Consider the following 27,470-nt stretch of genomic DNA (forward strand, 5'->3'; position numbering starts at 1 on the left):
GTCGCTTTCGCATTCTCTTTCATTGGGTACAGCTCCTAGTACTAGGTCAACCGGCAGGTGCACCTCCCCTGTACTTTCTTGCACACTAGCTCGATATGCGAAACCAACGTAGGGAAGGTACTGATCCCAGTCTCGCTGGTTCTTATGAGGATCAATCATTAGGGCCACTGCGTTCACTATCGTCTTGTTGTACCTCTCCACCATCTCATCTGACTTGGGATTATAGGCCGTGGTGCGTGTTTTGTTAATGCCTAATATCTGGCACATTTCTTTAAACACAGTAGACTCGAAATTGCGTCCCTGGTCCGAATGGATTTCTAACGGCACCCCAAACCTACAGACAAACTCCTCAACCAACTTCTTCGCCACCGTTTCAGCTTGCTGGTCCGGGATTGCATAGGTCTCCATCCACTTCGTCCAGTAGTCACCCATGACCAAGATATACTCATTTCCACCCTCTGTCCGGGGTGCGTAATTTCTTTCTGCAACCATAATGGGCCGCAATATATCACTAACCGCATAGTCCGAGGCAAGGTTCATTATTGTCAGGGTTAGGGTCTTAGGGTTAGGGTCTTATGGTTAGGGTTAGGGGTTAGGGTTAGGGGTTAGGGTTAGGGTTAGGGTTAGGGTTAGGGTTAGGGTTAGGGTTTAGGGTTTAGGGTTAGGGGTTAGGGTTAGGGTAAGGGTTAGGGTTAGGGATTAGGGTTAGGGTTAGGATTATATTCGTATTTATTATACTAGTAATAGTATATTGTGTGTATGCAGTTTATTCCGTAATCAATAAGTATCATAAACAAACACCTTTCTGGCACAACGAATCATAGCACAGTCGTGTAGGCATTAGACTATGGATACGAAGGTTGTGGGTTCGAACCCCGGGTAAACCGTTATAGAATTTTAATTCTATCGATTTCTTTTTATTTTATTAAGTAAGAGGAAATAATTCGCCACTTGCACAGTTCCGCCATTATGCACTATGTGCGGGAGAGCCTCGAACTGGCAGCATACATGAATGGGAATTGAACCAGTCATATAACATTCTGTGTAAGGTTACGTAATTCTTCCTTTCATGTATGCTGCCAGTTCGAGGCTCTCCCGCATATAGTGCATAATGGCGGAACCGTGCAAGTGGCGAATAATGGTAATAAACTCGTGTTATATCTAGCCTCATAGGCCTATTAATTACATGTATGTACTATGTGTTATCGCATTGCGGCCCATGGTTGCAGAAAGAAATAACGCGTCCGGGGTAAGGGACCAAGTACGTCAACAGCGATCCGCTCCAGCGGCGCCCCCACTCGATATTGCTGTAATGGTGCCCTTTGCTTCTGCTGGGGTGCTTTCCGTTGAGCGCAGCCACTACACTGCCGCAGATAGGCTCGTAAGTCAATAGTCATTCCTGCCCAATAATACCGTGCCCTCAACTTCGGTAAAACCTTGTTTCTCCCCAAGTGACTCGCAGTCTTCGATGAATGTAACTCATCCATCACTCTCCCTCTCAAAGTCCTAGGTAAGACTATCAGCCACTTCACCGTCCTTCCTTCGTTATCCTCCCATCGCTTGGTTAAGACTCCTTCTTTCACGGCTATCATCTCCCACAGAGCCCAGTAAGTCTTTGTCTGCGAGGACAGTGGCGAAACTGTTTCCCAAGCCGGCTTCTCCTCTGACGTTTCTTTCATCTGGAGAATCGGGGCGATCGTCTCGTCCTGTAACTGTTCCCCTCTAATCTTTTCAAACGTAATCTCAGGAATAGTGCCTATGCTGCGGGTGTGGCATACAACTAATGGCTCGTAGCCCCCCTCCCAGTCCTTGTCATTAGGCTGCACTCCATCGAGAGTCACTTTGCCCTGCTCCATACTGCACTCAAACTAGAAACCTGGCCCGTAAGCCCCATGTACCCTTCTCTAACCTCTTCCAAATATGCGTCTACTAAAACTTCAACGTCCTTCCTTCGTTATCCTCCCATCGCTTGGTTAAGACTCCTTCTTTCACGGCTATCATCTCCCACTGAGCCCAGTAAGTCTTTGTCTGCGAGGACAGTGGCGAAACTGTTTCCCAAGCCGGCTTCTCCTCTGACGTTTCTTTCATCTGGAGAATCGGGGCGATCGTCTCGTCCTGTAACTGTTCCCCTCTAATCTTTTCAAACGTAATCTCAGGAATAGTGCCTATGCTGCGGGTGTGGCATACAACTAATGGCTCGTAGCCCCCCTCCCAGTCCTTGTCATTAGGCTGCACTCCATCGAGAGTCACTTTGCCCTGCTCCATACTGCACTCAAACTAGAAACCTGGCCCGTAAGCCCCATGTACCCTTCTCTAACCTCTTCCAAATATGCGTCTACTAAAACTTCCACTTCCTCCATATCCTCGGGGACAACCCCGCTGTGGAATTCCAGCATAGCGTTCAGCCAGAGTCTTAGTTCATCCCCTTCTTCGCTGGCATCCTGAGCTACCTCGTCTACCCGTAACATGCGTGAGGACACTATTCCCTGGTGGTCTCCGCTGTTGGCCCCCCGTTGCGTAATTTCCCGACCATCTCCATCTGTCTGGCATCCTACCTCGCACAACTGTCACAGTGGTACCATCTCCGCACCAACCTCTGCCCTCGCCCTTTCCAAATTCTTTTCATCCATCCTGCCACACTGTCTGCAAGGACGTCGCGACAGCCCATCGGCATTTTGGTGCCACTTCCCGGGCCGATACTCCAGTTCCACGTGAAAACTGGTACCTCCAACCACCGAGCCAACTGACCTTCCGGGTTCTTGAAATTACACAACCACCTGAGTGACCCGTGATCCGCCCTAACCCTTACACAGCCTCCTCCTAAATAGTGTCGAAATTTCTTCAAAAACATCACTATGGCCAGAAGTTCCCTTCTAGTCACACAATAATTCTTCTCGGCGGTCTTTAGTGCCATACTGCCAAATGCAATCACCTTCTCCAATCCCCCTTGCACTTGTGAGAGCACTCCCCCTATCGCGAACGCACTTGCGTCAGTATCCAAGTAGTACTGCCCTACAGGCTGTGGATAGGCCAAAATCGGCGCACTCACCAAGGCATTTCTCAAAGCACTAAACGCCACTTCACACTCACTAGTCCATTCAAACGACATGGTGATGTGGTGAAGCGGCGAAGCAATCTCAGCAAAACCCTTAATGAAACGCCTATAGTAAAGATGCCAATCCTAAAAAGCTCCTCACTTGTGTGGTCGTCCCCGGCGTGGGCCAATTCTGTACAGCTTCAATCTTCTCGGGATCAGTGTGTATTCCCTCTTCCGACACGACATGACCCAGATAGGAGACACGTTTTTGGAACAAATGACATTTGGATGGTTTCAATTTCAAGCCCGCAGCCCTCAGCCTCAACAAACCCCTCTCTAACCTAACTACCGACTCTGGAATGCGATTCCCAAAGACGATAACGTCATCCAAGTATACCAGAAGGATTTCCCAACGTAATCCTGCTAAAACTCTCTCCATTAGCCGCTCGAACGTGGAGGGTGCATTGCATAGGCCAAATGGAAGCACATTCCACGCATATAGTCCACTGGGAGTCGAAAATGCTGACTTTATATCTCGAGCGTCTTTGCTCATCTCCACCTGCCAATAGCCCGAGGCCAAGTCCAAAGTATAGAAAAATTTGGCTCCGCCCAGAGAATCTAAAGAATCGTCAATCCGCGGCAGCGGGTATGCATCTTTTCTTGTGACGTCATTTACTTTCCTGTAATCCAGGCACAGCCTCTTAGAACCGTCTTTCTTGTCCACCAACACCACTGGACCTGACCATGGACTATCCGAGGGTTGTATCAACCCTCTGGCCAACAACTCCCCCACTTGTCTTTCCACCTCAGCCCTTTGCTGTGGAGATGATCTCCTCACACGTTGTCTAATGGGTGCTGCATCGCCTGTGTCTATGTTATGTTTGACCCATGTGGTTCTACCGATGTCGAACTCTCCACTGGAAAAGACATCCTGATACGCAATCAACAATCCCTTTACCTTGGCCTTGTCCCCCAAATCCAGGCCTTCAGTACTCCGTTTGGCTAACTCTTCCAAATAGGGAGGCATCCCTGGTATTGCACCTCCATCTTTTGCTCCCACTTCTTCGATGGTAGTGTCCGCAATTGTGTCTGGATTGAACTCTGAGAAGGAAACCTTGGGGTGGTGGAGCCACTGGGGAGAAGTAGGCTAATAGAGCGTGGTATTCTAGTAGCTCGGTGTGTGGTGAAAGCTCAAGATAGGGTGGTACCTGTCTCAGTGGCGAATGTGGGAAACCGACCATATGTAATAAAACACGGGACTACCTTAGCTAAGATAGCAGAAGTAGAGGAGGGAGAAGTGTGTGAGATTAGAACGTTGACCATGAATGAATCTGACGGAGGTCTCCCAGCAGTCCACGTTGAATCCCGGCCATGGCCACCAAGTTGATTTGGACAAGGTCAAAACCCCTGACTGGGGCGCTAGATACTTTGAAAGGGGTGCGAAGGAGTCAATTTACATCAGAGTCGACCAACCATCACTCAACCGCGACGAGGCCGGGCCGATTCAAGTTACCCAGAGTGTACGACCAAGTTTTGGGCGCGCAAGCCTTTTTCAGCGTATATTTCAATGGCCGGCGCGTTCAATGGTGGTGAGCTCCCAAAACGGTAACACCAAGTTACTGTCTCAAGGCCCGAGCTACTATCTTGGACACAGAGTTACCAAGTTGGGCCCCCGGGCCGAGTTACTATCTTGGGCTTATAGTTACTAAGTAGGGCCCCAAGTTAGTAGGCCTATATTGAGCCCCGAGTTGGTATCTTGGGCCCTAGAGTTGACTATTTCGGGCCCCATCTATATGTCGGGGTCAAGAGTTACTAAGTCAAGGCCCCAAATTACTATCTATGCAAGGATGACAACGGTGTGGCAGATTTGAAACACGACGGTAACTTAGTCAGTGATAGCACAAAGAAGGCAGAGATCCTGAACCAACAATTCGCCAGTGTATTTACCGTGGAAAAAGCAGGTGATCTTCCTGATCTTGGGGATAGCCCGTATGAAAACATCAGTCATGCGCGTATTTTTTTTTGGGGGGGGGGCTTTGGGGGCGCCAGCTCCCCGGGGTGAAAGCAGGGGGCGGCGAAAATGAAGGGGCGGCGGAAGGAGAAGGGCAGCAAAAACAGGGGCGGCAAAAAGAATTAGTAAATAAAAAGGGCGGAAAAAATTGATAAAGCAGAAAAACTTTCGGGCTGTTGAGGTAGGGGCGGCAAAATTGCATTTTCTTCAGCCCCCGGGGTTGGGGCGGCCACGGTACACCACTGTCAGTCATCTAACAATATCCAAGGAAGGTGTTTTTAAAACAGTTACGTTAACTTGATGGCTGCCAAGGCTCAGGGACCAGATGAAATACCACCTTGGTTTTTGAAGCTTGCTGCGGAAGAAATCGCTCCATACCTCACTGACATTTTCCAAACATCAGTTGACTCTGGTAAAATCCCTGCTGTCTGGAAAGAAGCTAATGTTGCTCCGGTTTTTAAAAAAGGTAACAGAAGTGAGGCAGCCAACTATAGCCGTTTCGCTGACTGTAGATGCATGTAAGATTCTTGAACACATCGTTGCCAGCCATGTTATGAAGCATGCAGAAGCTAATTCCATTCTGAACAACAACCAGCATGGCTTCAGAGCCCGGGCTTCAGAGCACGTAGGTCCACAGAAACGCAGCTGATCCTAACGGTTGATAACATATAGCTAAACAGTTGGATGGAGGCAAAATCGTACGTTGATATGGCTATTTTAGATTTCACAAAAGCCTTCGACATGGTGCCACATAAGAGACTCATCCAAAAGCTTTGCTTCTACGGTTTATCAGGACAGATAGCCAACGGGACTCAAGATTTTCTGACTGTCAGATCTCAGCGAGTGGTGGTAGATGGTAAATTCTCTAACCAAGCTTCAGTTCTTTCTGGTGTTCCACAGGGAACAGTGCTGGGTCCCATCGCATTTTTATTTTACATCAATGATTTGTCCTCTAACATCACTTCACAAGTAGCCTACGTTTGTTCGCAGACGACTGTTTGTTGTACACAGCTACAGAGGTGGATAAGATGTCACCCTCTCTTCAAAAAGATCTGAAGCAGCTTGAAAAATGGCAGGATGACTGGTTAATGTCATTTAACCCAACCAAGTGTGTCACCATGACGATTGGGACCAGACATCCTCCGAAGCACACTTACAACTTCTGTGGACAACAACTTCAGTCAGTTGATTCGCACCCGTATCTTGGAGCTTGTTTTAACAGCACTCTCACCTGGAATGATCACATACAAGAAATCTCTAAAAAAGCTCAGCGTGTTTTGGGTCTAGTCCGGCGTAACCTGTGGGGATGCAACAAGAAGGTTAAATCATCTGCCTATACCACCCTCATTAGACCATTGCTTGAATATTGAAGTTGTGTTTGGGATTCATCCAACCAGTCTAACAACACCAAGCTTAACAGAGTTCAATGCCAGGCAGCCCGCTTTTGCAAGAATAATTACATCAGGGAAGAAGGCACAGTCACCAGATTGTTAGGAGAGTTGAAGTGGCAATCCTTAGAAGCTCGTAGGAAGCTGAACAAGTGTACCATGATGTACAAAATCCATCATGGGCTGGTAGACATCTCGCGCGAAAATTTTGACTTTTATCACTTGGAGGGGCGCAGAATCGATCCTGAATTGGTCAATGCGGCGCCCCTAAGGAAGACGCTGTCATTTTTTCTTCCCTTTTTTTCTCCATTCCCGTTTTTTTGGGCCCTTTTTTGCGCCATTCTACGTTTGCCGCCCTAGGCGACCGCCCTGGCCTAATGGTCGGAACGGCCCTGTGTACATGCCAATAATTTTGATTTAAAAGGTGCTCCATAAATGTGTGCCAAATATATTTTTTTGAAATTGTCATATTTTCGTACAGCAATATTGTTTTTAGTCATATTTGGTGTCAATTTGTTAAGAAATATATTTGGAAGAAATAATAGTCGTTCGTGTCCAATTTCCTCGAAATTTACGAAATAATCGTGAATTTTGACCAAAAATGAGCATTTTTTTACATTTTTTTCAGAAAAAATAAAAATCAATATTTGTGAGCAAAGATGTGTGCTTGATTAATTTTGCAGGGGGTCAAATGTCACAAAAAAGGATGTGTGCTTGATTAATTTTGCAGGGGTCAAATGTCACAAAAAATAACAACTTGCCCATAGGCCTATAATTTGTTTTTCTTCATGGAATGTAATACTCTGACAAAAGTTGCCCCAAATGCGGGGTAACTGCGGGGTAACTTTGGTCAGGCTATTTTTTACCCCTAGGGTACCCTTGCAAAATTATTAAAAAATCTTTTTCAACTTAAGGTGTAGAATGGAACCCTAATGTCACAAAAAAGAGATAATTAGGGAGTGTTAAGAAATACTTTGGTGGGGGGCTGGAATTTTTTTTTTTTTCATGTCGAAATTTTTTTTAACCCCCCCTCTTCGCAAACCCAAAACTTTTTGACCCCCCCTCTTAATGGACCTAAAACTTTTTGACCCCCCCCTCATATAGGTTCAAAACTATTTTGACCCCCCCCATCATAATGTACCATTCTACTAATTCAATTCTACTACCATTCAAATGGCAGAGGAAGCATATTAATGATAGGCCTAGTACTAAAATTTGTATTCAATCAAGTGCAATGGAATTGTACCCATGTCATTGATATAAAATGATGTGGAATTGTGGAAATGTTTTAAAGTAGCACGCTATTTGCCATTTGGAAGCTAAACGAATGAAATTTGATGCAAAAGTGGATTAAATACGCGCGAAGCGAGCAAAAATTTGTACTTTGGGGGCTAAATTGGCCAAATATGAGCTTAATTTGGTCAGAAACACACATAGGCCTACAGGCGTCAACATTGGGGGGGATGATTGTATGGGCCATCCCCCGGGCCGGATCTACGCCTATGTTTACTGGGCCTTTTTGTTGCGGCGAAGTGCGCAAAAACAAGACTATTTTAGCCCAAAATACAGGGGCATAGCCAGTTTTCTTGGTCTGGGTGAATAAAATTTCGGGGGCACAGACGAAAAAAGAAATTGCAGTTGCAAATACATATACCGGTTTTGCTTTTGTACATGTATTTGAGCTTCCAAAAAGGCTTTATTGGGACAAAACGCGTGCAACAATAATTGTGTATTTCGCCCATGATGGGATGAAAATGCCTTTATTGTGACAATGTGCGCACACAGCGTGCAAACATTTTGTATTTTACACTATTTTGGCCCATGATCGGGTTGAATTTATATGGAAAAGGGTAATCAGTGATAATAAATTAATAATCTGTAGGCCCCTACTATATGAAACATTATTGTAGAAATTGTCAACACTAAAACTAAGAAGAGCAAAGATATTGCAGCTTTTAGTGATTTAAAGAGCTGACCAGAAAGAACTGCCACAAACCTCAAAATTAAGTTATAGGCCTAGACGACAATTTTTAACACTGGATCAAATGTACTTTTGTTCTGGTAACATTTTCGCGCGCAGCGCGAGAAAAAAAATTACCCCCCTCTACGTGCCGAAAAACTTTTTAACCCCCCCTGTTCATACACCCAAAACTTTTTTAACCCCCCCTATTCAGAACTCCTAAAATTTTATGACCCCACTACATATTTTCCAGCCCCCCCCCCCAACCAGAGTATTTCTGAACACTCCCTTATATAAATATAGGCCCTAGGCCTAATTGGTTTTGTTTGAAAAGTGCCCAAAGTTACCCCATTTTACGGTACATTGATACCGATGCCACCAATAGAACCAGAATATTTGCCACTTCATTTTGCATATCACGTTGTCCAATTCTTTTTTCTCATTTCTTCACAAACTGCAAAAAACACGCCAAAATGCAATGGGTGTACGGTGCATGACGTCACTTCATTAATATTAATAACCTGCTCTACTTGGTTGGTGCCGAAAAGTACTTCACGATTCCGAAATCTCCTCCTCCTCTGCCTCATGATGATATTTTTGCTGGTCTTCACTTGATTCAGGTAATTAGTGCAGAGTGTGATGATAATTATGGTATATGATCGATCATCCTTCCCAGTGTTCCTCATGGAACATGCACACCACCATTCGTTACAAAATAATTTTGCAACATAACTTGCTTTAATTTAAGCTTAACTCACTACTCAGCTCAATCAATCATCATGATTTAGCCTAGGCTAGGGTTCATTCATAGGATTTCGGGCATGATCGCTGTTTATGCCCGAGGCGCGAGCCGAGGGCATAAATCAACGATCATGCCTGAAATCCTATGAATGAACCCCGCTCATACATACCCTTACCCAACATTCTGAACATTGTAATGTTAGCAATCCAAAACAAATGAAAATAATAAGGTTTACAAGTTTAAATAACATTTTCATACCGTTTTCCTTCAAAAATTGGGAGAAAATGAGTAGGCCTACTTGCAGGAAGCAGCTCGTGAGGTCAACGGCCGGGAGTCAACGCGTTCATCTCTTGCGCTCAGCGTGTGATGGGCGCGGTGACATCGCGCGTATCGCAACACTAGCAAATCGTGGATCGCGTTAATTGGGTTCCAACGCTGCGTGATTTGGCTTGTTTATGCCCTGCGTACTGGTCATAAACGGTATTTATGACAAGCAAAAAGGGCGCAAATCCAATCAGAAACGTCGTTATATCGTGAGTATGTATGAACATGTCATTCATGATCAATTGATTGATTGACCCTTTTCGGATTCGGTAAATCTAGAGAAGATGAGACTCATCTTCCCATATAAGCCTAGCCAAGGTAGTGCCGTACTATTACGGTGACTTTCGTATTCGGCGAGGAGGACGATTTCGACCTCCTGGTTTGTTTACAAACAGAGAGGTAGACAAAAGACCGTTCCGCTTGTCCAAACACTCAAGTATCAGAAGGATGGTCCACAATAGCGTGATTCACGTAACATGAATAGGGATTAAAAAGCTGTCACGTAGTCTAGAACCATGTGCAGTAAGTTCTATTCAGGGGTCGATTTAGAAAATAAAAGTTACATGCACAACTTTGATTTTTTCCTCAAAATGGGCTGAATAACACAAAATTTTGCATTCACAGGCAAAATTCTACATGCACAGAGCCAAAGTTACATGCATTTGTGCATGTAAAACCCCTCTAAATCGAACACTGGTTCTATTGTCCAATTTGCCATCAAGATTTCATATGGAAACAGTTCAGACCCAGAACACGATCATGTCAGAAATTAATATTTTGTTCTGGGTCTGATTATTCGGAACAAAGCCTAAGGCAGCCCTTTGCGAGCTGGTAGACCTAACCTGAGTCTCGGGTTTAAGGTCTACCAGCTCGCAAAGGGCTGAGATGTTCTCATTTGACATCTTTGTCCGCCGCATATGCAGCGTCATCATCACTATATCTTCGTGTCAAAAATTGCTGTGATAGTACGGCGAATCCTCTCGTTTTTCAATAGCTACGCCTGGCGATTTTGTTCGAGATAGGCCGAGCGACTCAGGCTAAGCATGCTATTTACACCATACGACTATCATATGAGATAATGAGATACCACCAAGTTTCTATTCTACACATTTTTACGATTTGTGCATGCTCTAGTACCCCATACGATGTTGCTATATATTACAAGAAAATTCGATTTGTTTTCAGGTAAAACCCAGATTTTGTTTTTAATACACTACCTTGAAATTAAATACACTAATTAGCGGCCATTGTCGTGTACCGGAATTTTCCTGTGCTAAATCAACCCCTCGCATAATCATGATAATGCACCGCCTGGAATTGTCATCAACCGACAGACCGTCATAGCGCCTCATTTTGGTTGAGATTCACTGACCTCTACAGAGGTCATTGGTGAGATTATGAGTTTGTTTACACTTCGGAGAAACCTGGCACGATCAGCATTCTCGTACATTCAGCGAAGCTCTGACCAGCGTGTGGCCCATGTGTTGTGGTATGCCGCTGAACTTGGTCCCGGAGGATTGTGCTGTTAAAAACATGTGATATTTTTGCTGTGCCAGCACAATCGAGGGGAATCAACAACAATCATGGATGTAACGTGATTTCGGGTGATTATTTCACTGATTTTGACTGATTTATGCTGATTATGGAGGATGATTTGAAATATAAGCTGCAGCTATGATTAATACAAGAACTGCTGCTGCAAATGGGATCCAGTGCTGAATAAAAACATGGTGATTTACGGATATTTTTGATGCAGAATGTGAGTGCTTCTGAGTTGTGTTGACAAGTTGGATACAGCGTCACAGTATTAAACATGGAGTACATGGGTTCTTCGAGATTTCTGCCAAGCGACAGTGCATGGGACATTGTGATGGGTCATCGAAATCGTCGATCATGATCTTGTGTACAGCATATATAGACTGTATGATACAGGTTCGAAGATTGTGTATGGAAATGACTCATTCATATTGTTCAGCGCTGACATGAAAAATATTGTGCACTTTTCAGACATAAACAAATGGCCATAAATTAATATACCCGGGTTTACACACACATTTCTGTTTACCATTGCATTTCATGACTGTGGGGTGGTTCCATTTTACTGTGTATATTTTTATGTTATTTATGTGCCCTGGTGAGTTTGATCTAAGGCTTGGCCCTCTAATGTATATCAGCAAATAACATGTTGTGCACGTGATATTTATTATGTTTTATTATTGTTTTATTATGTGGCCCAGTGACTTTATTTTATTGATTAAATTGTTTTTCTGGAACTTATAATTTGCTCCCTAATGCTGGTAATGCGTGGTGCATGATATTCATTATGTTTGTATGAGTCAAGCCAACCGTGGTGGTACAAATAACTTTTTATGAAACCAGGATTTGACTTCAAATCAGAGATCAATCAGTGCCGTGTATTTTCTTCATATTTTCAAGTTAATATAAGCTGATTTCAAGGTGTAAGCAAAATGAGTCCTGTGTGATTTTCTTGTAATATTAAGTAAGCGCCCTCTTATCGCTATTTGCTTTCGCACGTCCCATGTTTCTTGTGTCAATATTCAAATTAATCGCCAAATTGTGTTCCTGTGTGATTTTCTTGTACTTAAGAAAGCGCCCTTTTATCGCGTTTGCTTTCAACGCGTCCCATGCTGCATGTGTCAAATTATTCAAATTAAGCGCCTTTTTGTGTTTTATGCGCATGCGATTTCAAGCACTCAGACATCGGACAGGTTCCTGCGCCTGACCCTTACCCCGCCTGCCAAGACCGCTCGTGCCTTTATTCGGTTACATTGGTGTCAGGAGTGGGATTTTTGTTTGTGCTTGCTATTTTTCTGTTTTATTGATGTATTTTGGTGTGACTGAATTTTGCAGCTGTGACCCACTCACGCCTAATCAGATGTAGATACGAGTAATTTTTACCAATCAAGGAGTAATTAAAGGAGCATCTGTAGCACATTTTGTCATCATAACTGCAGGACTTTTAGAGTGATTGTGAAGGAGACTATTTATGGCTGACCTTGTTTAATGGATTTTCTTGCCTGGCCATGTAGGGGAATCTCGGTTGTTAGACAGGTACTGATCCGACACATTGACTCAGGTGATAATTGTTCCAGCATAGACAATTATTGTGATGTTTATCTTGTAAATATTTTTATCAGGTGGAAGACTACAAGTGCTTTCTCTTGGGGCCGGATAACTCTTAAATTAAATTTCATGTCATGTTTTGTGTTTACCAATTAAAATCATCTTGTGTCAGCAGAGTAGGAGTTGCAACCAGAGTATAATCCAGGTGTCAACGGAGGAGAATCAAAGTGTTTTGTCTGCAGAAAGCCTGAAGTTGAGACGTGATCCCTTAAAAGAGGTTGCGATGGAGACTCAATGATGGATGCAGATGGACTTATGATTAATTTAGCCCCTGAAGACTCTGAGTATGGATATGTGCGTTCTGGAGAGGATTTGTAACTACCCAGCTGCACTGATTTGTACATACATGTATGTAGCGTAATTGAACCATTTAATGACAAGAAGAGCTCGCCAATGAGGACAAGTAAAGCCAGCCAATACATTGTACATGAGATCATCCTGATAGCCTCCTGTGTGGTGCCCATCTCGGTTGGATCGGGAGACAGGTCTGCTGAATTTGTAGGTAGACTTTGTCTTCTTGTAGACTGGTGTCTTTCCGGGCCGTTGCTACTGTGTGTGCCACAAGGGAGTGTTGTCGTGCCAAGAGTGAAGAAACTTATTAAATGCAGAAGTGAAGTTGATGAAACACCCAGTTTGGAGGTAGACTAGTCATGCTGAAGTAATTCAAGGGAAATATGCTGAAGTCAGCGGAAGTAATTTTGAGCGATGACAGGCTCGTGCCGACCAGGAGGACCATGTTGACCCCCTGGCTCCGGTAGTCCCGGGGCGACCCTGGTGGTAGTTCATAGTAGTGATTTGAGACGCGTATGTGCAGTAAATTATGTGAATTATTTGTGTGTTATCAGGATTCCAATCGGAGGTGGCGATTCAGTGACTGTTTTAATGACGTGTTTGCGCAGTGATTTCAATTATGTACCTGAGGCTGATATATTACTCGACAGTGATTTGATTATCGGAGTTATGGCCATGCAAGCGTAGTTAATTGGGAGGAACCAATCGGAGTATGTCTAGCAGAAGAGGAGTGATTGTGTTTCAATGCTGTTTTCAAGTGTCATAAAATAATCTGAGGCGAACATTGTGAAGAAGATTTGATCGATGCATTTATAGACATCTACTTGAGTATTGCCTGGAAGGAGTAATTGGTTGCACCGACTTTTACCAGTCTGTGGGGTGTATAGACTAGCTGTTAGATGCATGTATAGACATCTACGAGACGATTGTTCAGAGGGAGGAGTTCACATTCGCTGTTGTATTTTCATGTGCAAGTTTGTAAATTATCATTGTGGTGGCTAACGTCTGACTTGGCTATTTTCAGAGTATGGCGCTTGTTTCTGCGATTGGCGATGCTCGGCATTTACATATGCTTGCATAATTTTCAATTTTGGTAGCGTTCGGTTCAGCGCTGTTTTTTTTTCACTAAGTTTACACCTTGGAAAATGTGTGTTTTGATCTATGCAAAATGTTGATTATTGGTTGTGCATTTCGTGTCATGTTCATTCACTCCTCCATTTCACTAATACATCATTAATTCATTCACATCATTTTGTTTGACAATGACATGAAGCTTTAACTTAATGCCAAGTAATGAAAAAAATTATAACTGTAAATTGTGTGTCATAATATATTGTTTATGCAAAGTAAAGGTGTGAATCAATCTACATATTTCATGTAAACAAATCTGTGCTGTAATTTAGCAGGCAATTGACAGTGACGGGTAAAGTATATTGAGAAACTAAAGAGTCACATGTGCTAGCAGTGAACATTTAAAGTTGAACTGAGTTTATAAAAATGCCACTGTTATGGACACATACAAAGGAGCACTGTGATATAGTAGTGCTGGCAGTGAACATTTAAAGTTGCTGAACTTATACTTAAAAAATGCTACTGCTATGGACACATACCAAAGAGTACTGTGGAACAATAATACATGTACACTCCCTTTATGCCTGGTGGTTTGTCAGCGCTGGGACAGCGCTTCGATGGAGGAGGGGGTTGTGTAACGGAATTTTCCTGTGCTAAATCAACCCCTCGCATAATCATGATAATGCACCGTCTGGAATTGTCATCAACCGACAGACCGTCATAGCGCCCTCATTTTGGTTGAGATTCACTGACCTCTACAGAGGTCATTGGTGAGATTGCGTGAGTTTGTTTACACTTCGGAGAAACCTGGCACGATCAGCATTCTCGTACATTCAGCGAAGCTCTGACCAGCGTGTGGCCCATGTGTTGTGGTATGCCGCTGAACTTGGTCCCGGAGGATTGTGCTGTTAAAAACATGTGATATTTTTGCTGTGCCAGCACAATCGAGGGGAATCAACAACAATCATGGATGTAACGTGATTTCGGGTGATTATTTCACTGATTTTGACTGATTTATGCTGATTATGGAGGATGATTTGAAATATAAGCTGCAGCTATGATTAATACAAGAACTGCTGCTGCAAATGGGATCCAGTGCTGAATAAAAACATGGTGATTTACGGATATTTTTGATGCAGAATGTGAGTGCTTCTGAGTTGTGTTGACAAGTTGGATACAGCGTCACAGTATTAAACATGGAGTACATGGGTTCTTCGAGATTTCTGCCAGCGACAGTGCATGGGACATTGTGATGGGTCATCGAAATCGTAAATCGATCATGATCTTGTGTACAGCATATATAGACTGTATGATACAGGTTCGCAAATTATGTATGGAAATGACTCATTCATATTGTTCAGCGCTGACATGAAAAATATTGTGCACTTTTCAGACATAAACAAATGGCCATAAATTAATATACCGGTTTACACACACATTTCTGTTTACCATTGCATTTCATGACTGTGGGGTGGTTCCATTTTACTGTGTATATTTTTATGTTATTTATATGCCCTGGTGAGTTTGATCTAAGGCTTGGCCCTCTAATGTATATCAGCAAATAACATGTTGTGCACGTGATATTTATTATGTTTTATTATTGTTTTATTATGTGGCCCAGTGACTTTATTTTATTGATTAAATTGTTTTTCTGGAACTTATAATTTGCTCCTAATGCTGGTACGTGGTGCATGATATTCATTATGTTTGTATGAGTCAAGCCAACCGTTGTGGTACAAATAACTTTTTATGAAACCAGGATTTGACTTCAAATCAGAGATCAATCAGTGCCGTGTATTTTATTCATATTTTCAAGTTAATATAAGCTGATTTCCAAGGTGTAAGCAAAATGAGTCCTGTGTGATTTTCTTGTAATATTAAGTAAGCGCCCTCTTATCGCGTTTGCTTTCGGCACGTCCCATGTTTCTTGTGTCAATATTCAAATTAATCGCCAAATTGTGTTCCTGTGTGATTTTCTTGTACTTAAGAAAGCGCCCTTTTATCGCGTTTGCTTTCAACGCGTCCCATGCTGCATGTGTCAAATTATTCAAATTAAGCGCCTTTTTGTGTTTTGCGCATGCGATTTCGCACTCAGACATCGGACAGGTTCCTGCGCCTGACCCTTACCCCGCCTGCCAAGACCGCTCGGACCTTTATTCTGTTACAGTTGTTTGATGTGGATATATTTTACTGCATTTTATAAGTAATGATTTTTAAATCGTAAATAAAAATTGTGATATATTTAATTTTGAGAATTTACAAAATAAAGGAACACATTTAGCCCATTCACCTAAGATCCAGGTACAGGGTTGTGTGGCACGGTGGCTAGAGCATTGGACTCATGATCGCAAGGTTGTGGGTTCGAACCCCATCTCGGCCATTGCCTCCACTCTATAGACCCAAGAGTAATCATTGTACCGTCCTAAAATGATCCATCAGTCTATGATGTTTCCAAACAGACGTAAAAATGTTTGTAGAAATTGACCTTGTGTCAGCTTGGCGTGATGGCAAGCCCCCTGCCGAGTTCCTCCGGGAGTTTCAGATATACATACATACATACTTGTATAGAATATTCAATCACCGTGTCTATAACACAATCTTTCTTTATCTATGTCAATAATAGAGTATTGATTTCAATAGAATTGAATACATCATTAATTTTTGTTTCAGAAATTGAAAGACCAATGTCTAAGGAAAAAAATAATACTAAACAAGCTCATAATAAATTTATATCAAATAAACAAGCTACATGCATGTAAACACGTCTTGATGAGTAAGAATGCAACAGAGCCGCCCTTTTTAGGTGCCCAGTATAAAAAAACATGACCATAACAAAAATTAATGTCTCATAGAGATATTCATGGTGGCGAAGAAATTTCATTTTTTTGCTGTGAAATGCAAATTTAATGAAGAAAAGAAGGAAGTCTTCATAGTGTTATTTTTAAGGATTATATCACAAAACTGAACTTCTGAGTACTTTAATGAATGCAGGGTGAACCTGCGACTTGAGTTCAGTGTGGCTGCCTCTGTGTGCCCCGGTTTGTGCAGTAGTACGGAGGTCATAGCCCTATGGTGAGGAAGGAACCACTAGGGCCATGATGTGTCGGGCTAGTGGTATTTTAGTACACCATTGGCATTGGGCATTACAATCATGCAAAAAGTAGAAATTCAAGAAAAATTGAGGGCGTCGCTGTGGAGGAAATCGCATATTATGGCTTTATAGTGTAGGCCATGTGCACTGTGACATTGCGGCCACCATCATTTATGGCTCATAGACGACTCTCTGGAACCAATTACATTTAGAGCTTGCAATCTAAACCACACCCACTGAACAAGAATCTTATGTTAATAATTAACCTAATTTTTATGCTATTTTGTTCTATCCATGCAGATTCATGAAAAGGCTACATGTGACCGGCAGAATGAACTCGATTAGGATGGGGCCAGAACATATACTTTGTGTTCTTAATAGATTGAAACCAGCAACTAAAACATTACCTAAAAGAATAGTTCAAATTAACAATGTCAATTGCAAATCATATCATCATCTGTGTATGGCAAGACATTCTATTGGTATATATACCAATACCAATCTACATCCAAAATGCAAATTCAAGCCATGTATTTCATCATCCATGTGTCTATGTCAAAGAAATGTGGCACATTGCTCCCACCTGTCAAAAGATATTTCAAAGATATTTCATTGTGAAGACCATCTAGTACAGGATCTGTATAATGGCCTGCTGGCAGGACAAAGGGCGTCATTGGCACAGGCAATCACTCTTGTAGAATCAGGATTAGCACAAAAGAAAAGTCAAGCAAAACAACTGTTATCAGGAGTATTAGTACATCTAAGACATGAAGAAAAAAGAAATAAAAATGTACCAAAAACATTTAGAATAGGTAAGTATATTGTCTCTCTTGTCATCCAAAGGGAGGCCTTATGGCAGCATGAATCTTGTGCATTGTACAAAGTCATCATTTTTGTGTACGTGGGGCTTATGTGTGTTGGTATTTTCACAAAATCATGCCTTAAGGGGTACTACACCCCTGTGGTAAATTTAGACTATTTTTGCATTTTTCTCAAAAATAATAACACACTGGTAACAAAAGTTATGTATATTATTGGGGCAAGGAATCCAATTACTACACTGAAATTTCAGTGACTCAAGACAAGCAGTTCAGTATATATGATAGGAAACGAGGTACATCCGAGTGGTACCTTATTTCTTATCATAAATAACAAACCGCTTGTCTTGGGTCACTGAAATTCCAGTGTAGTAATTGGATTCCTTGCCCTATAATATACGTAACTTTGTTACCACTGTGTTTTGAGTTTTGAGAAAATGCAAAATAGACACAAATTTATCGAGGGTGTAGTACCCCCTTAACACTGTTATTATTTGTATGCCAAAAGTTCATAGTCACATGTTGTTGAATTTGTGACCTACTTGCGGAATTTTCAAAACTAAAATTCCAACTTATTTCTCACATACATCACACAATTCTATGCAATGCTTTATATATATGGTTAAAATTTTGGTCTCATATTAAACTGTTCAAATGCAAAATTTTGCAACCAAACTTGGGTTATAGCACTATGGGAACCTCTATGTAATGGTGGTATTCAAGGTCACATGCAGAGATCAAAGGTCAAGTGAGTCTACCAGTCATATATGACACACTGCAAATAAGTAAACAGTTTTAAAAACATCTTTTAAGAAACAGATTCATCTGAGCCAAAGCTATCCAATGTTGAAATAATGATTTTCTAGATTTTCTGCAGTGCACTTGAGTCCAGGCTCCACATGGAGTGTAAAATATATATGCTTCAGTTCACACCCATGCTCAAGAGTCTGATTTGATTGCTTTATAAGGCTTGGCATCATTATGCGATGGATCCTCCAGTATGTTGAGCCTTTCACTAATGCACCATATTTTTCTCATGAAATTTTGGGTCACTGGTAACAATGTTTGGGAAGTTTTGGGTTAATGGAATTAATACGTATTTTGTTTTTCATAATTTGGTTGTTTTTGGTTTCTCTCATTTTTCATATTATTTTACTAGTTAATTGATTAATTGGTTTACCAAATTTCATAACCGCAGGTTTGACTGGTCCTCCTGGAGCCGGCAAGTCTACATTTATAGAATCATTAGGTTCACAATTAACTGCAGCTGGTCACAAAGTAGCTGTATTAGCTATAGATCCATCTTCTTCATATAGTGGAGGTAAGTACTGTAACCACTCAACAAGCCCGTCCCTTTAAGCCCACTCTCCTGCTTCAACACCTTCCTCGCAGCGATTGCCGAATAGGGTGCAACTCTACTAGTCTTAGAAAAACAAGACTGCCCTAAACCCTTAACCCTAAACTCCCGAAATGAAGACTGGACTCAAGTCTAGCGAGTTGCATCCTATTCGGTAATTGGTATACTCACTCAGGATCAAGCCCACACCCTCCCACTTCCACACATGTAGATCAACTTATAGATCCATCTTCTGCATATGGGGGTAAGTGTTATAATCATTTAGGAACGTTAAGCTAACTCCTTTCACTTATAAGACTACACTCTCATTGTGCTTATACATATACATAGATCCATCTTCCGCATACATGTATAGGGTTCCATAAGGATATTGAAAGTTCACTCATATTTGTCCCAGTTTCGTTCTTTTTATCTGTGAGGAGATGACTGTTTCATTATCCATTAATTAATTTTTCCAATTAGTTGCTTTTTATCCAGAAGTGCATGATCATGGTGATTGGTGACATACAGTTATTATAACTCCACTTATGTGTAAAATACACCCACTTGCATCATAAGATTTTGCCAACAGGACCCTATTTTGAACCTGCATAATTGTATAAAATCATAATATTATTATTAGTAATATGATTTTCTGTCTTTAAATAGTTCTGGCTTTAACATAATGTACAAATAAAACAGTAATTAATAATCCAAGATTGGCTGAAAACTAAAAAAAAGTGAATCAGTTAACAAATTGGCTGTCATAGGGCCTAATCAAGAGCAGTACATATAAAAGTAAGTGATGAGACTTATGTGAGTGCCTAGTACATGTGGCACTTACAAAGGAATAATTTTTATCATGTTGATATACTTTTTTCAGATCAACTTGTTATGTCAAGCGCCATTGAGCATCGAAAGGCGGATACCAGCGCTATATTAAACTGTCATTATTATTATTATTTTGTGTGTGCTCTTTCCTTTCTAGGCTCACTATTAGGAGACAAGACTCGTATGCAAAGGTTATCCCATGATCCTCAAGCCTACATTCGTGCTTCACCATCATCAGGAACCTTGGGAGGTGTGACCCGCAGTACTAACGAAGCTATCGTATTATGTGAAGGTGCTGGTTATGATGTCGTACTTGTGGAAACTATGGGTAATTTCAATTAACATATTTGTTATAATCATACATGTTTAGCCTGCTGAACCTTTTTTGTCTCGCCTGAACTATGTTCAGAATTAGAGATAGTTACCACTTTTCTGTCTGTCTGTCTGTTTTTCCGCCCATCCGTCCGGAGTTGTATCTGGGGATCCGTAAGACATACGGGGATGCTATTTGGTGGGAGGAAGGATATCCACCTGTGCTCCGTGATGAAAAATATACAATTTGCATAATTTATGCAAAAATCATCCAGGGTAGCATGTTCATGAAATTTGGTATGAACAACCACCAAAGCGAGACGAAAAATGTCAAGGTCATTTTGGGTCATAGGTCAAATCTCCATAGATTATCATAGGTTCATGATATTTGGTATGCACGACTCCCGAAGCAGAAACCTTTGGGCTTCTCTCAAAGTGTTGATGATATTATCGATCCATCTGCTTGGGAGCAGGAATCCGGACTGAATGTTATAGTTTTACCGGAAGTATTCCTGTCTCCAACATTGGTATTGAACAGAGGAACAAGTTTCATGCAATATGTTATTTGTTTTATTACAGGTGTGGGACAGTCAGAATATGCAGTTTCTGACATGGTAGATATGTTTGTTCTAATTATACCACCTGCTGGGGGTGATGAATTACAAGGTCTGAAGAAAGGCATCATGGAGATGGCAGATCTCATCCTAGTCAATAAAGCAGATGGAGAACTCAAGATACCAGCTCGTCGCATCAGGGCAGAATACACCAGTGCTCTTAAGTTGATGCGCAAACGCTCACAGTACTGGCTTCCAAAGGTAATAGCATCTATAAAATGAAACTTATTTATCAGTCTTATGGTTGAAATTGTAGGCCACATTAAAGCAATGGGCAAATGCATAAATGTTCCATTTGAAAACTACATCGCTCTTGAGGAAGATTTGCGAATTCCAACCAAATTCAACAGGTTTAGCCATTCCAAATCCCAACAATTTGTATCCAAATATTGTGCAATAAGTGTGTGGGAGTTTTGGAATCGAACAATAGGGGACAAAATATTTGAACGCTTTCCACAGTCGCATGTTAACATGAAATGGGCAATAAATTCCACTTGCATTGACTGTATTGTAGGTGGATACAGGCTGTATCAAAATGATTGATACCCGTCAGTTTTTGGTGTTGATTGGCAAGCCCGCTTTGTCAATATGCAACATTGTATCCTCTTGAAATGCCCAGGATTTACAGTTTTATGACCTCTTATAACATCTATAAATAAGGTAGCTCCTATGTTGCATTATGATGTGGTGAACTTTTTCATTTTAATCACTGGAAACTGATGGGTACCGATCATTTTGATAAAGCCTGTACCATGGTCATGTACAGATACCTGTGTGTAAAACATGGATCCTAAAAAAGATTTTGATGTTTTCATACCATAAGAAATTCTAATTATGTCTTCAATTTATATATAAGTTGATCAAATTGTTCATACATGTACCCTTATCATATATTGGGCTATTACATTTCAAATCCAAAGACCCCCTATGGAAGACATGATCTTAATCTCACATACAGACCTGTGGTATAGATTTCAAATGGAGTACCCATTCAGGTAATCCCAATTTACACTCCCTGTGTGGAAGATTAAGGTTATGTCTTCCATTGGGGGTATATGGATTTCAACTGGAATTGCCTGTTTCAATGAAAAAATATAGCCTTTTTTCTAATTTGTTGGTGTACATGAGTACATCACATATCTTGCCTAATGATGGACAACTACTGTTTTACTTGTTTTTCTTTTTTGAGCATGATATCCATGTTGAAATACAGAAGGTTCCAAAAACCCTGCCTGCTGTCTAGTCACTAGTGTTTATTAAAGAACTGTACTGAAATTATTCTATAATTGATTTGTTATGTTTCTTTTATTTAGGTAATGCAAGTATCCTCTCTTCAAAAAGATGGCCTTCCTGAAGCTTGGGAGACCATGCAAGAATACCGTCATACCATGATTAGTCACGGCATCTTTCAAGACAAACGAATAGGACAACATAAAGTGTGGATGTGGAATTACATCCAGGACAATATTATGGAGATTTTCCGACATCATCCGGATGTTAAGCCTCATATAGCTCACATAGAGAGTGAAGTAGTTAATGGTGTCCTATCACCTGGTATGGCTGCTGATATGCTGCTGGGAATGTTCAGAGTACAGAAACCTCAATATTAGGAAGACACATTACACAAAAGTATTGTAACATCGCTGAAAAATTCAACACAATAAGTTGAACATTGATCCAATATCATGTTGAATTCACATTATCGCTAGATAGCAATGTTATTTGCATGAAACGATCACGATTATATACATCATAAATACATATACAATGTATACTGCACTTAATCTAGGATTATGATAATCAGTAGGATGGAAGGTGTTCACTGTGGTGACATCATGTGCATATTCCAGTGATTACAAAGGCAGAATCATGGAAATCGGTTAGAATGCAAACAGGATGAAACTTTAGTCCAGAAAATGTCTAGGTGCCTTCATGGTTGCAAAATGGTTAAATTGGTTTCTGCAGTGTATCAGAGACATGGTGGTGGGAGAATGATTCATGTATAAGTTTTGTGGAAGAAATCAACAGGCTTAGAAGACAAAGATGGATCATGTGGCTACATCATAGGGCACCTGATGCGGGACCCAATGATCTTGAATCACAAACCAAAACATTGTGTGTTCATTACATGATTAATTAGCATTATAACTTCTATGGAGTAACTATTTGACCTTATTATTGTAATTGAAATTCCAGAGTTTTCCAACCCCTGTAAGGTGTTGGCCATCTTTGACTGTTATTTTCTTCCAAGCACCATTTCCGTGCAACCTTCTTCCGTAACAAATTTTCTGATACATTGCAGAAACCAATTAAACTAATTTGGTGACCATTCTAAAGGCATCTGAACATTTTGTTGACATTAGATTCTTCTTTTCTGCGTTCTAATGGAATTCTGTCATTCCGCCATTGTGTAAGCACTGGAAAACATGCATGATATCGCCATAAATGACCTTCCAACCAATTGATTAGCCTGGTCATACTCATAATTGTATCAGCCAAAGAACATTGTCATCTAGTACGTAATGTGAATTCAACAGGATATTGATGAATGCTTACAGTTTGTCAAACTCTTATTCTTATTCAGCAATGTTGCAATACATTTGTGTAGTGTGTGTATACGTCTGAAACATATTGGTATGTATTTAAAAAATAGTATGCTAACCATTTTAATTGGAATGGATTGGAATCTTCTCTTCCCCACCCCCTCTCTCTCTCTCTCTCTCTCTCTCCCTCTGACATCATAGACCAAGACATATTTAAGTTTGGCAGAGAGTGATGTGATTGTCAAAAGTGCTATAATAAAAGGTTGTTATCCATGCATGTAAGGATATGCATGATACATTGTTTTTGTGTTGAAAAGCAAAATCATATCATATGGAATCAGCTAAATTGATTGTGTTTGTAGGACAACAGAGCAATTTTGTAATGTTGTAATTAAAAAAACAAAAAAACAGAACAAAACAAAAAATCTTTTTTTTGAATATCTGAGTTCCAAAGTGAAGTGGCCAAGATCGCAAATAGGCTTCCTTTAATTGAACCTTATTATTTTTGGCTTAAAATTACAGAAAACCTTCGACAGTTGTTACTGTGTGTTTTATAATTTTTGGCACAGGATAACAAAATTGAAATTTGACCAAACTTGTATTACATGGCTTTAAAGTGCCAATAATTCATGTTATAATTTCATCAAATGGTTTTCAGATGATTATTAAAAAGGTGCTTTCATCCCACAATCAAGCTTTGTAAAGCAATATTTATGCGTATTTTGAAACTAAAAAATAACATAAATTAAATGCAGCATGACCATGCAGTTTTCAAACACTGGGAATAAAAGAAAGGCTTGGAAAAAAATTAATATTTCCCAGGAAATAAACAAACTTATGCACCTTTTCTTATGTATTTCTTTATTTTGAGAAGTAAAATTGGTAGGAATGAGCTTCCTGAATAACCAATTGTGTATATGTTTGTTAAAAGTCTATTAAAGTTTTTGGATCAAATCGACAAAATGAGAGCTTCATTTTCTGAATAACGTGTATTCTATAACTCGTCCAGGCTGTATCAAAATGATTGGTACCCATTAGTTTCCAGTGATTATGGACATGACTGCCACATCAAAATGCAACATAGGATCCGCATAAGTTGTTGAGTAATGTCATAAGCATAGCAATAAATTATGGTCTTTAATTTCAAGAGGATCCAGTGGTGCATTTGGAAGAGGCAGGCTTTTCAATAACCATCAAAACTGATGGGTTCCAATCATTTTGATATAGCTTGTATGAACATTGTCATTTTATTGGCTATAATTACTATTGATTATTTTTTTGTTATTTTTAGCGTCAGCTTCAAAAAGTGCAATAGTCAACTCTTCCATTGCACTGACGCAAAGCTACCATGGCAATGCTGACAAATGCAAGCGTATTTTGTGTGCGGTAATAAGGCCATCTTAATTTAATAATTTGTCGCAAAGCCCCTGCGCGCATTAGTAAAATCACCTACTTTTTGCGCGTTAAACCCGCTGGATTGAGTTTTTTTTTTCAAATCCACCAGACATCAAAATAGCCTAAATCGTAAACCTCAATAAAATTCTTCATCTTGATCACAGTGAAACATCCTTTAGAGATTAAAAGGTTGTCTATTCTGGTTAAAAAGCTCGTCCCACAGAAAAAAATAAACCCTAAAGAAAGCACATTCTGCATTAGGTTTCGATCTTGGGAAGGGCTTAAATTAAATTAAGATGGCCTAACTCACCAATTATAGATGTGGCTTCTAAAATAAAGTTTATATATTTTTTAATTTATCAATCTATTTTGTTTTCCTGGTGATTTATAATCAAATAAAGTGGAAGAAAAGGAATTTATACAGGGTGTATCAAAATTAAGTATACAGTTTGAAAAATGCCGCTAGAATAAAAAGTATGAGGTCTGTGGTCAAAATTCTCTAGTTGATAACTTAATCAACATCTTGTCCTCCTATAGCTGAAAAATCACTGGCATGTGACCAATAATAAGGATTTGGTGGCTACTTTTGTGAACCGAGTACAAAAAGCAGTTGCGCGAAGTCAATAAAATTCAAAACAACATACAAATCACAAGAAAAGTCTCACCACTTTCTTTACCGTTTACAGTTATTGACAGTTTTAGTTTTGGTCTTTCACATGCCCACAATTCTTCTGTATGCAGATTTTGGCTCTTCTCAACATGGCGTTCACACCACGTCTAATGAGAGGTCTGTCCTGCCTGAGAATGTCAACTTGTGCAATTATGCGTCTCTGAAGTTCATCAAGGTCTGCAGGAGGACTTGTGAAAACATTTAATGCAAACTCTGCTTCATCGCCAATGATGAAATCTTCCAGGAAACATAGGGGAGGGGCAAGAAGCCACTGACAGAACACAGTGCGACGTTGGTGATCTGCTTGCTGAAGTTGATGTCTCCTTATCGTCTGATGAAAATCGCAAGTCATAAACGAGTTATTCTGTTAAAGGATGCAGATGGTATTCCAAGTCCATTTCGACAGCAGCTAATTTGACCTCCTGCTTGCCCCGCCTGCAGAGTGTTACGGACTGCTAGCATATTAGCACCATATCTTCCAGTTCGGGGGCGACCACAATGTTCTCTGTTCAGATTATGACTCGTTTCAGTTATCTGATACTTCGCAACATTTTTGTAAATAGCTCCACGTGAAGGGAGCGTGCATTTGGGTACTGCTGACGGAATCTCCGAAGCACTTCTGCTGGACTCTGGGTGCGATGGTACACTGCAACAAGGAAGGCCCGTTGCTCTGGCGTGTACTGTGGAGTATCCATTTTAATGTTGCTATTCTCTTCGTCAAGTCAAACCTAGCATATGTAAGGAGATAGTTGCCCAGATTTACCAAAAGTCACATGTTATGTAACTCACACATGCACAGGATTGGAACCCTAAAAATGAGGACAAATGATCTGTACACCTGCATTTTCTCTTGGCTGCACAACAATAACAAGAACCGGGCATTTAAACCCAATTGACTTCGCGCAACTGCTCTTTGTACTCGGCTCACAAAAGTAGCCACCAAATCCTTATTAATGGTCACACGCCAGTGATTTTTCAGCTGAAGAAGGACAAGATGTTGATTAGGTTATCAACTAGAGAATTTCGACCAAAGACCTCATACTTTTTAATCTAGCAGCATTTTTCAAACTGTATACTTAATTTTGATACACCCTGTATATGAGTTGCATAAAACGAATATTAAATGTTTTAATATATCCGATGGAAAGAATATTTTCATTCAGTGAAATATAATGAACTGTTCCATTTAACTTGGCAAAGCTTTGTCAATTGGAACAGTCCATGTATATCGCCTCCAGTGGCATAGCCGGGGGGAATCCCCCAGAAATTTTCCAGGGATAAAATGGGGATGGCAAACGAGTATAAAAAGATGAAAAATGGGACAAAAAATTGACAAATGGAGACGAAAATTTGGCTTTTTGACTCCCACCCCCACTAAAATACTGGCTACGCTATATTGTTCACTTCATGAAAATATTCTTACCATTGTACTAATAACAATCAATATTTGTGTACCATATTGGCTTCAGTCAAGTTGAATATCATGATATCTTTAGAACAATAAAAGTCACATGTAGAGTATGTAGACTATAACAGACCAAAGTTCAAGAAGTCCAGTCTCCATAGACCGAAACGTAAATGCTAATCTAAACACCTTTTTACACAAATTAAAAAAATTTAATTAAAAAAAATTTGTAATTTTTAATTGAAAATTTTTAATTTTTTTGTTTGTTTCATATAATATTGGCACTTTTTTTCAAACAGGTTTGGCATGTAATGGTTCACTAAATACAAACCTGCCATTTAAATCATAAATTCGCCCTTCGAATTATAAAATGTCTGCTTCAATAAAGGGGATTTCTACATGCCCACTTCCATTTGTGACACGATCTGGTCCATGGGGGCCAAAGACGGCAAATTTGAAAATGAGATAAGCCAAAATATGGAGTAAA

General features: G+C 40.5%; 1 protein-coding gene across 1 annotated transcript; it reads left to right on the plus strand.

Moving 5' to 3' along the window:
* The first annotated feature begins 8,925 nt into the window (after nucleotides 1–8,925).
* Nucleotides 8,926–27,186, plus strand: LOC140161317 (methylmalonic aciduria type A homolog, mitochondrial-like). The gene is made up of 6 exons (XM_072184796.1): nucleotides 8,926–9,016; nucleotides 17,360–17,871; nucleotides 19,076–19,198; nucleotides 20,202–20,372; nucleotides 20,936–21,171; nucleotides 22,284–27,186. The coding sequence occupies exons 2-6, from the start codon at nucleotides 17,364–17,366 to the stop codon at nucleotides 22,578–22,580; spliced, it is 1,335 nt and encodes a 444-aa protein (XP_072040897.1). The 5' UTR covers nucleotides 8,926–9,016; nucleotides 17,360–17,363; the 3' UTR covers nucleotides 22,581–27,186.
* Nucleotides 27,187–27,470: the final 284 nt, after the last annotated feature.

The sequence above is a fragment of the Amphiura filiformis genome, chromosome 9 (assembly GCF_039555335.1).
Source record: "Amphiura filiformis chromosome 9, Afil_fr2py, whole genome shotgun sequence".
Lineage (NCBI taxonomy): Eukaryota > Metazoa > Echinodermata > Ophiuroidea > Amphilepidida > Amphiuridae > Amphiura > Amphiura filiformis.

Excerpts from the sequence above, each read along its gene's own strand:
- LOC140161317 (XM_072184796.1), top strand. The coding sequence starts at position 17,364 with ATGAAAAGGCTACATGTGACCGGCAGAATGAACTCGATTAGGATGGGG. Across the intron at positions 17,872-19,075 it reads ACCAAAAACATTTAGAATAG|GTTTGACTGGTCCTCCTGGA; the intron begins GTAAGTATATTG and ends TCATAACCGCAG. Across the intron at positions 19,199-20,201 it reads ATCTTCTTCATATAGTGGAG|GCTCACTATTAGGAGACAAG; the intron begins GTAAGTACTGTA and ends TTTCCTTTCTAG.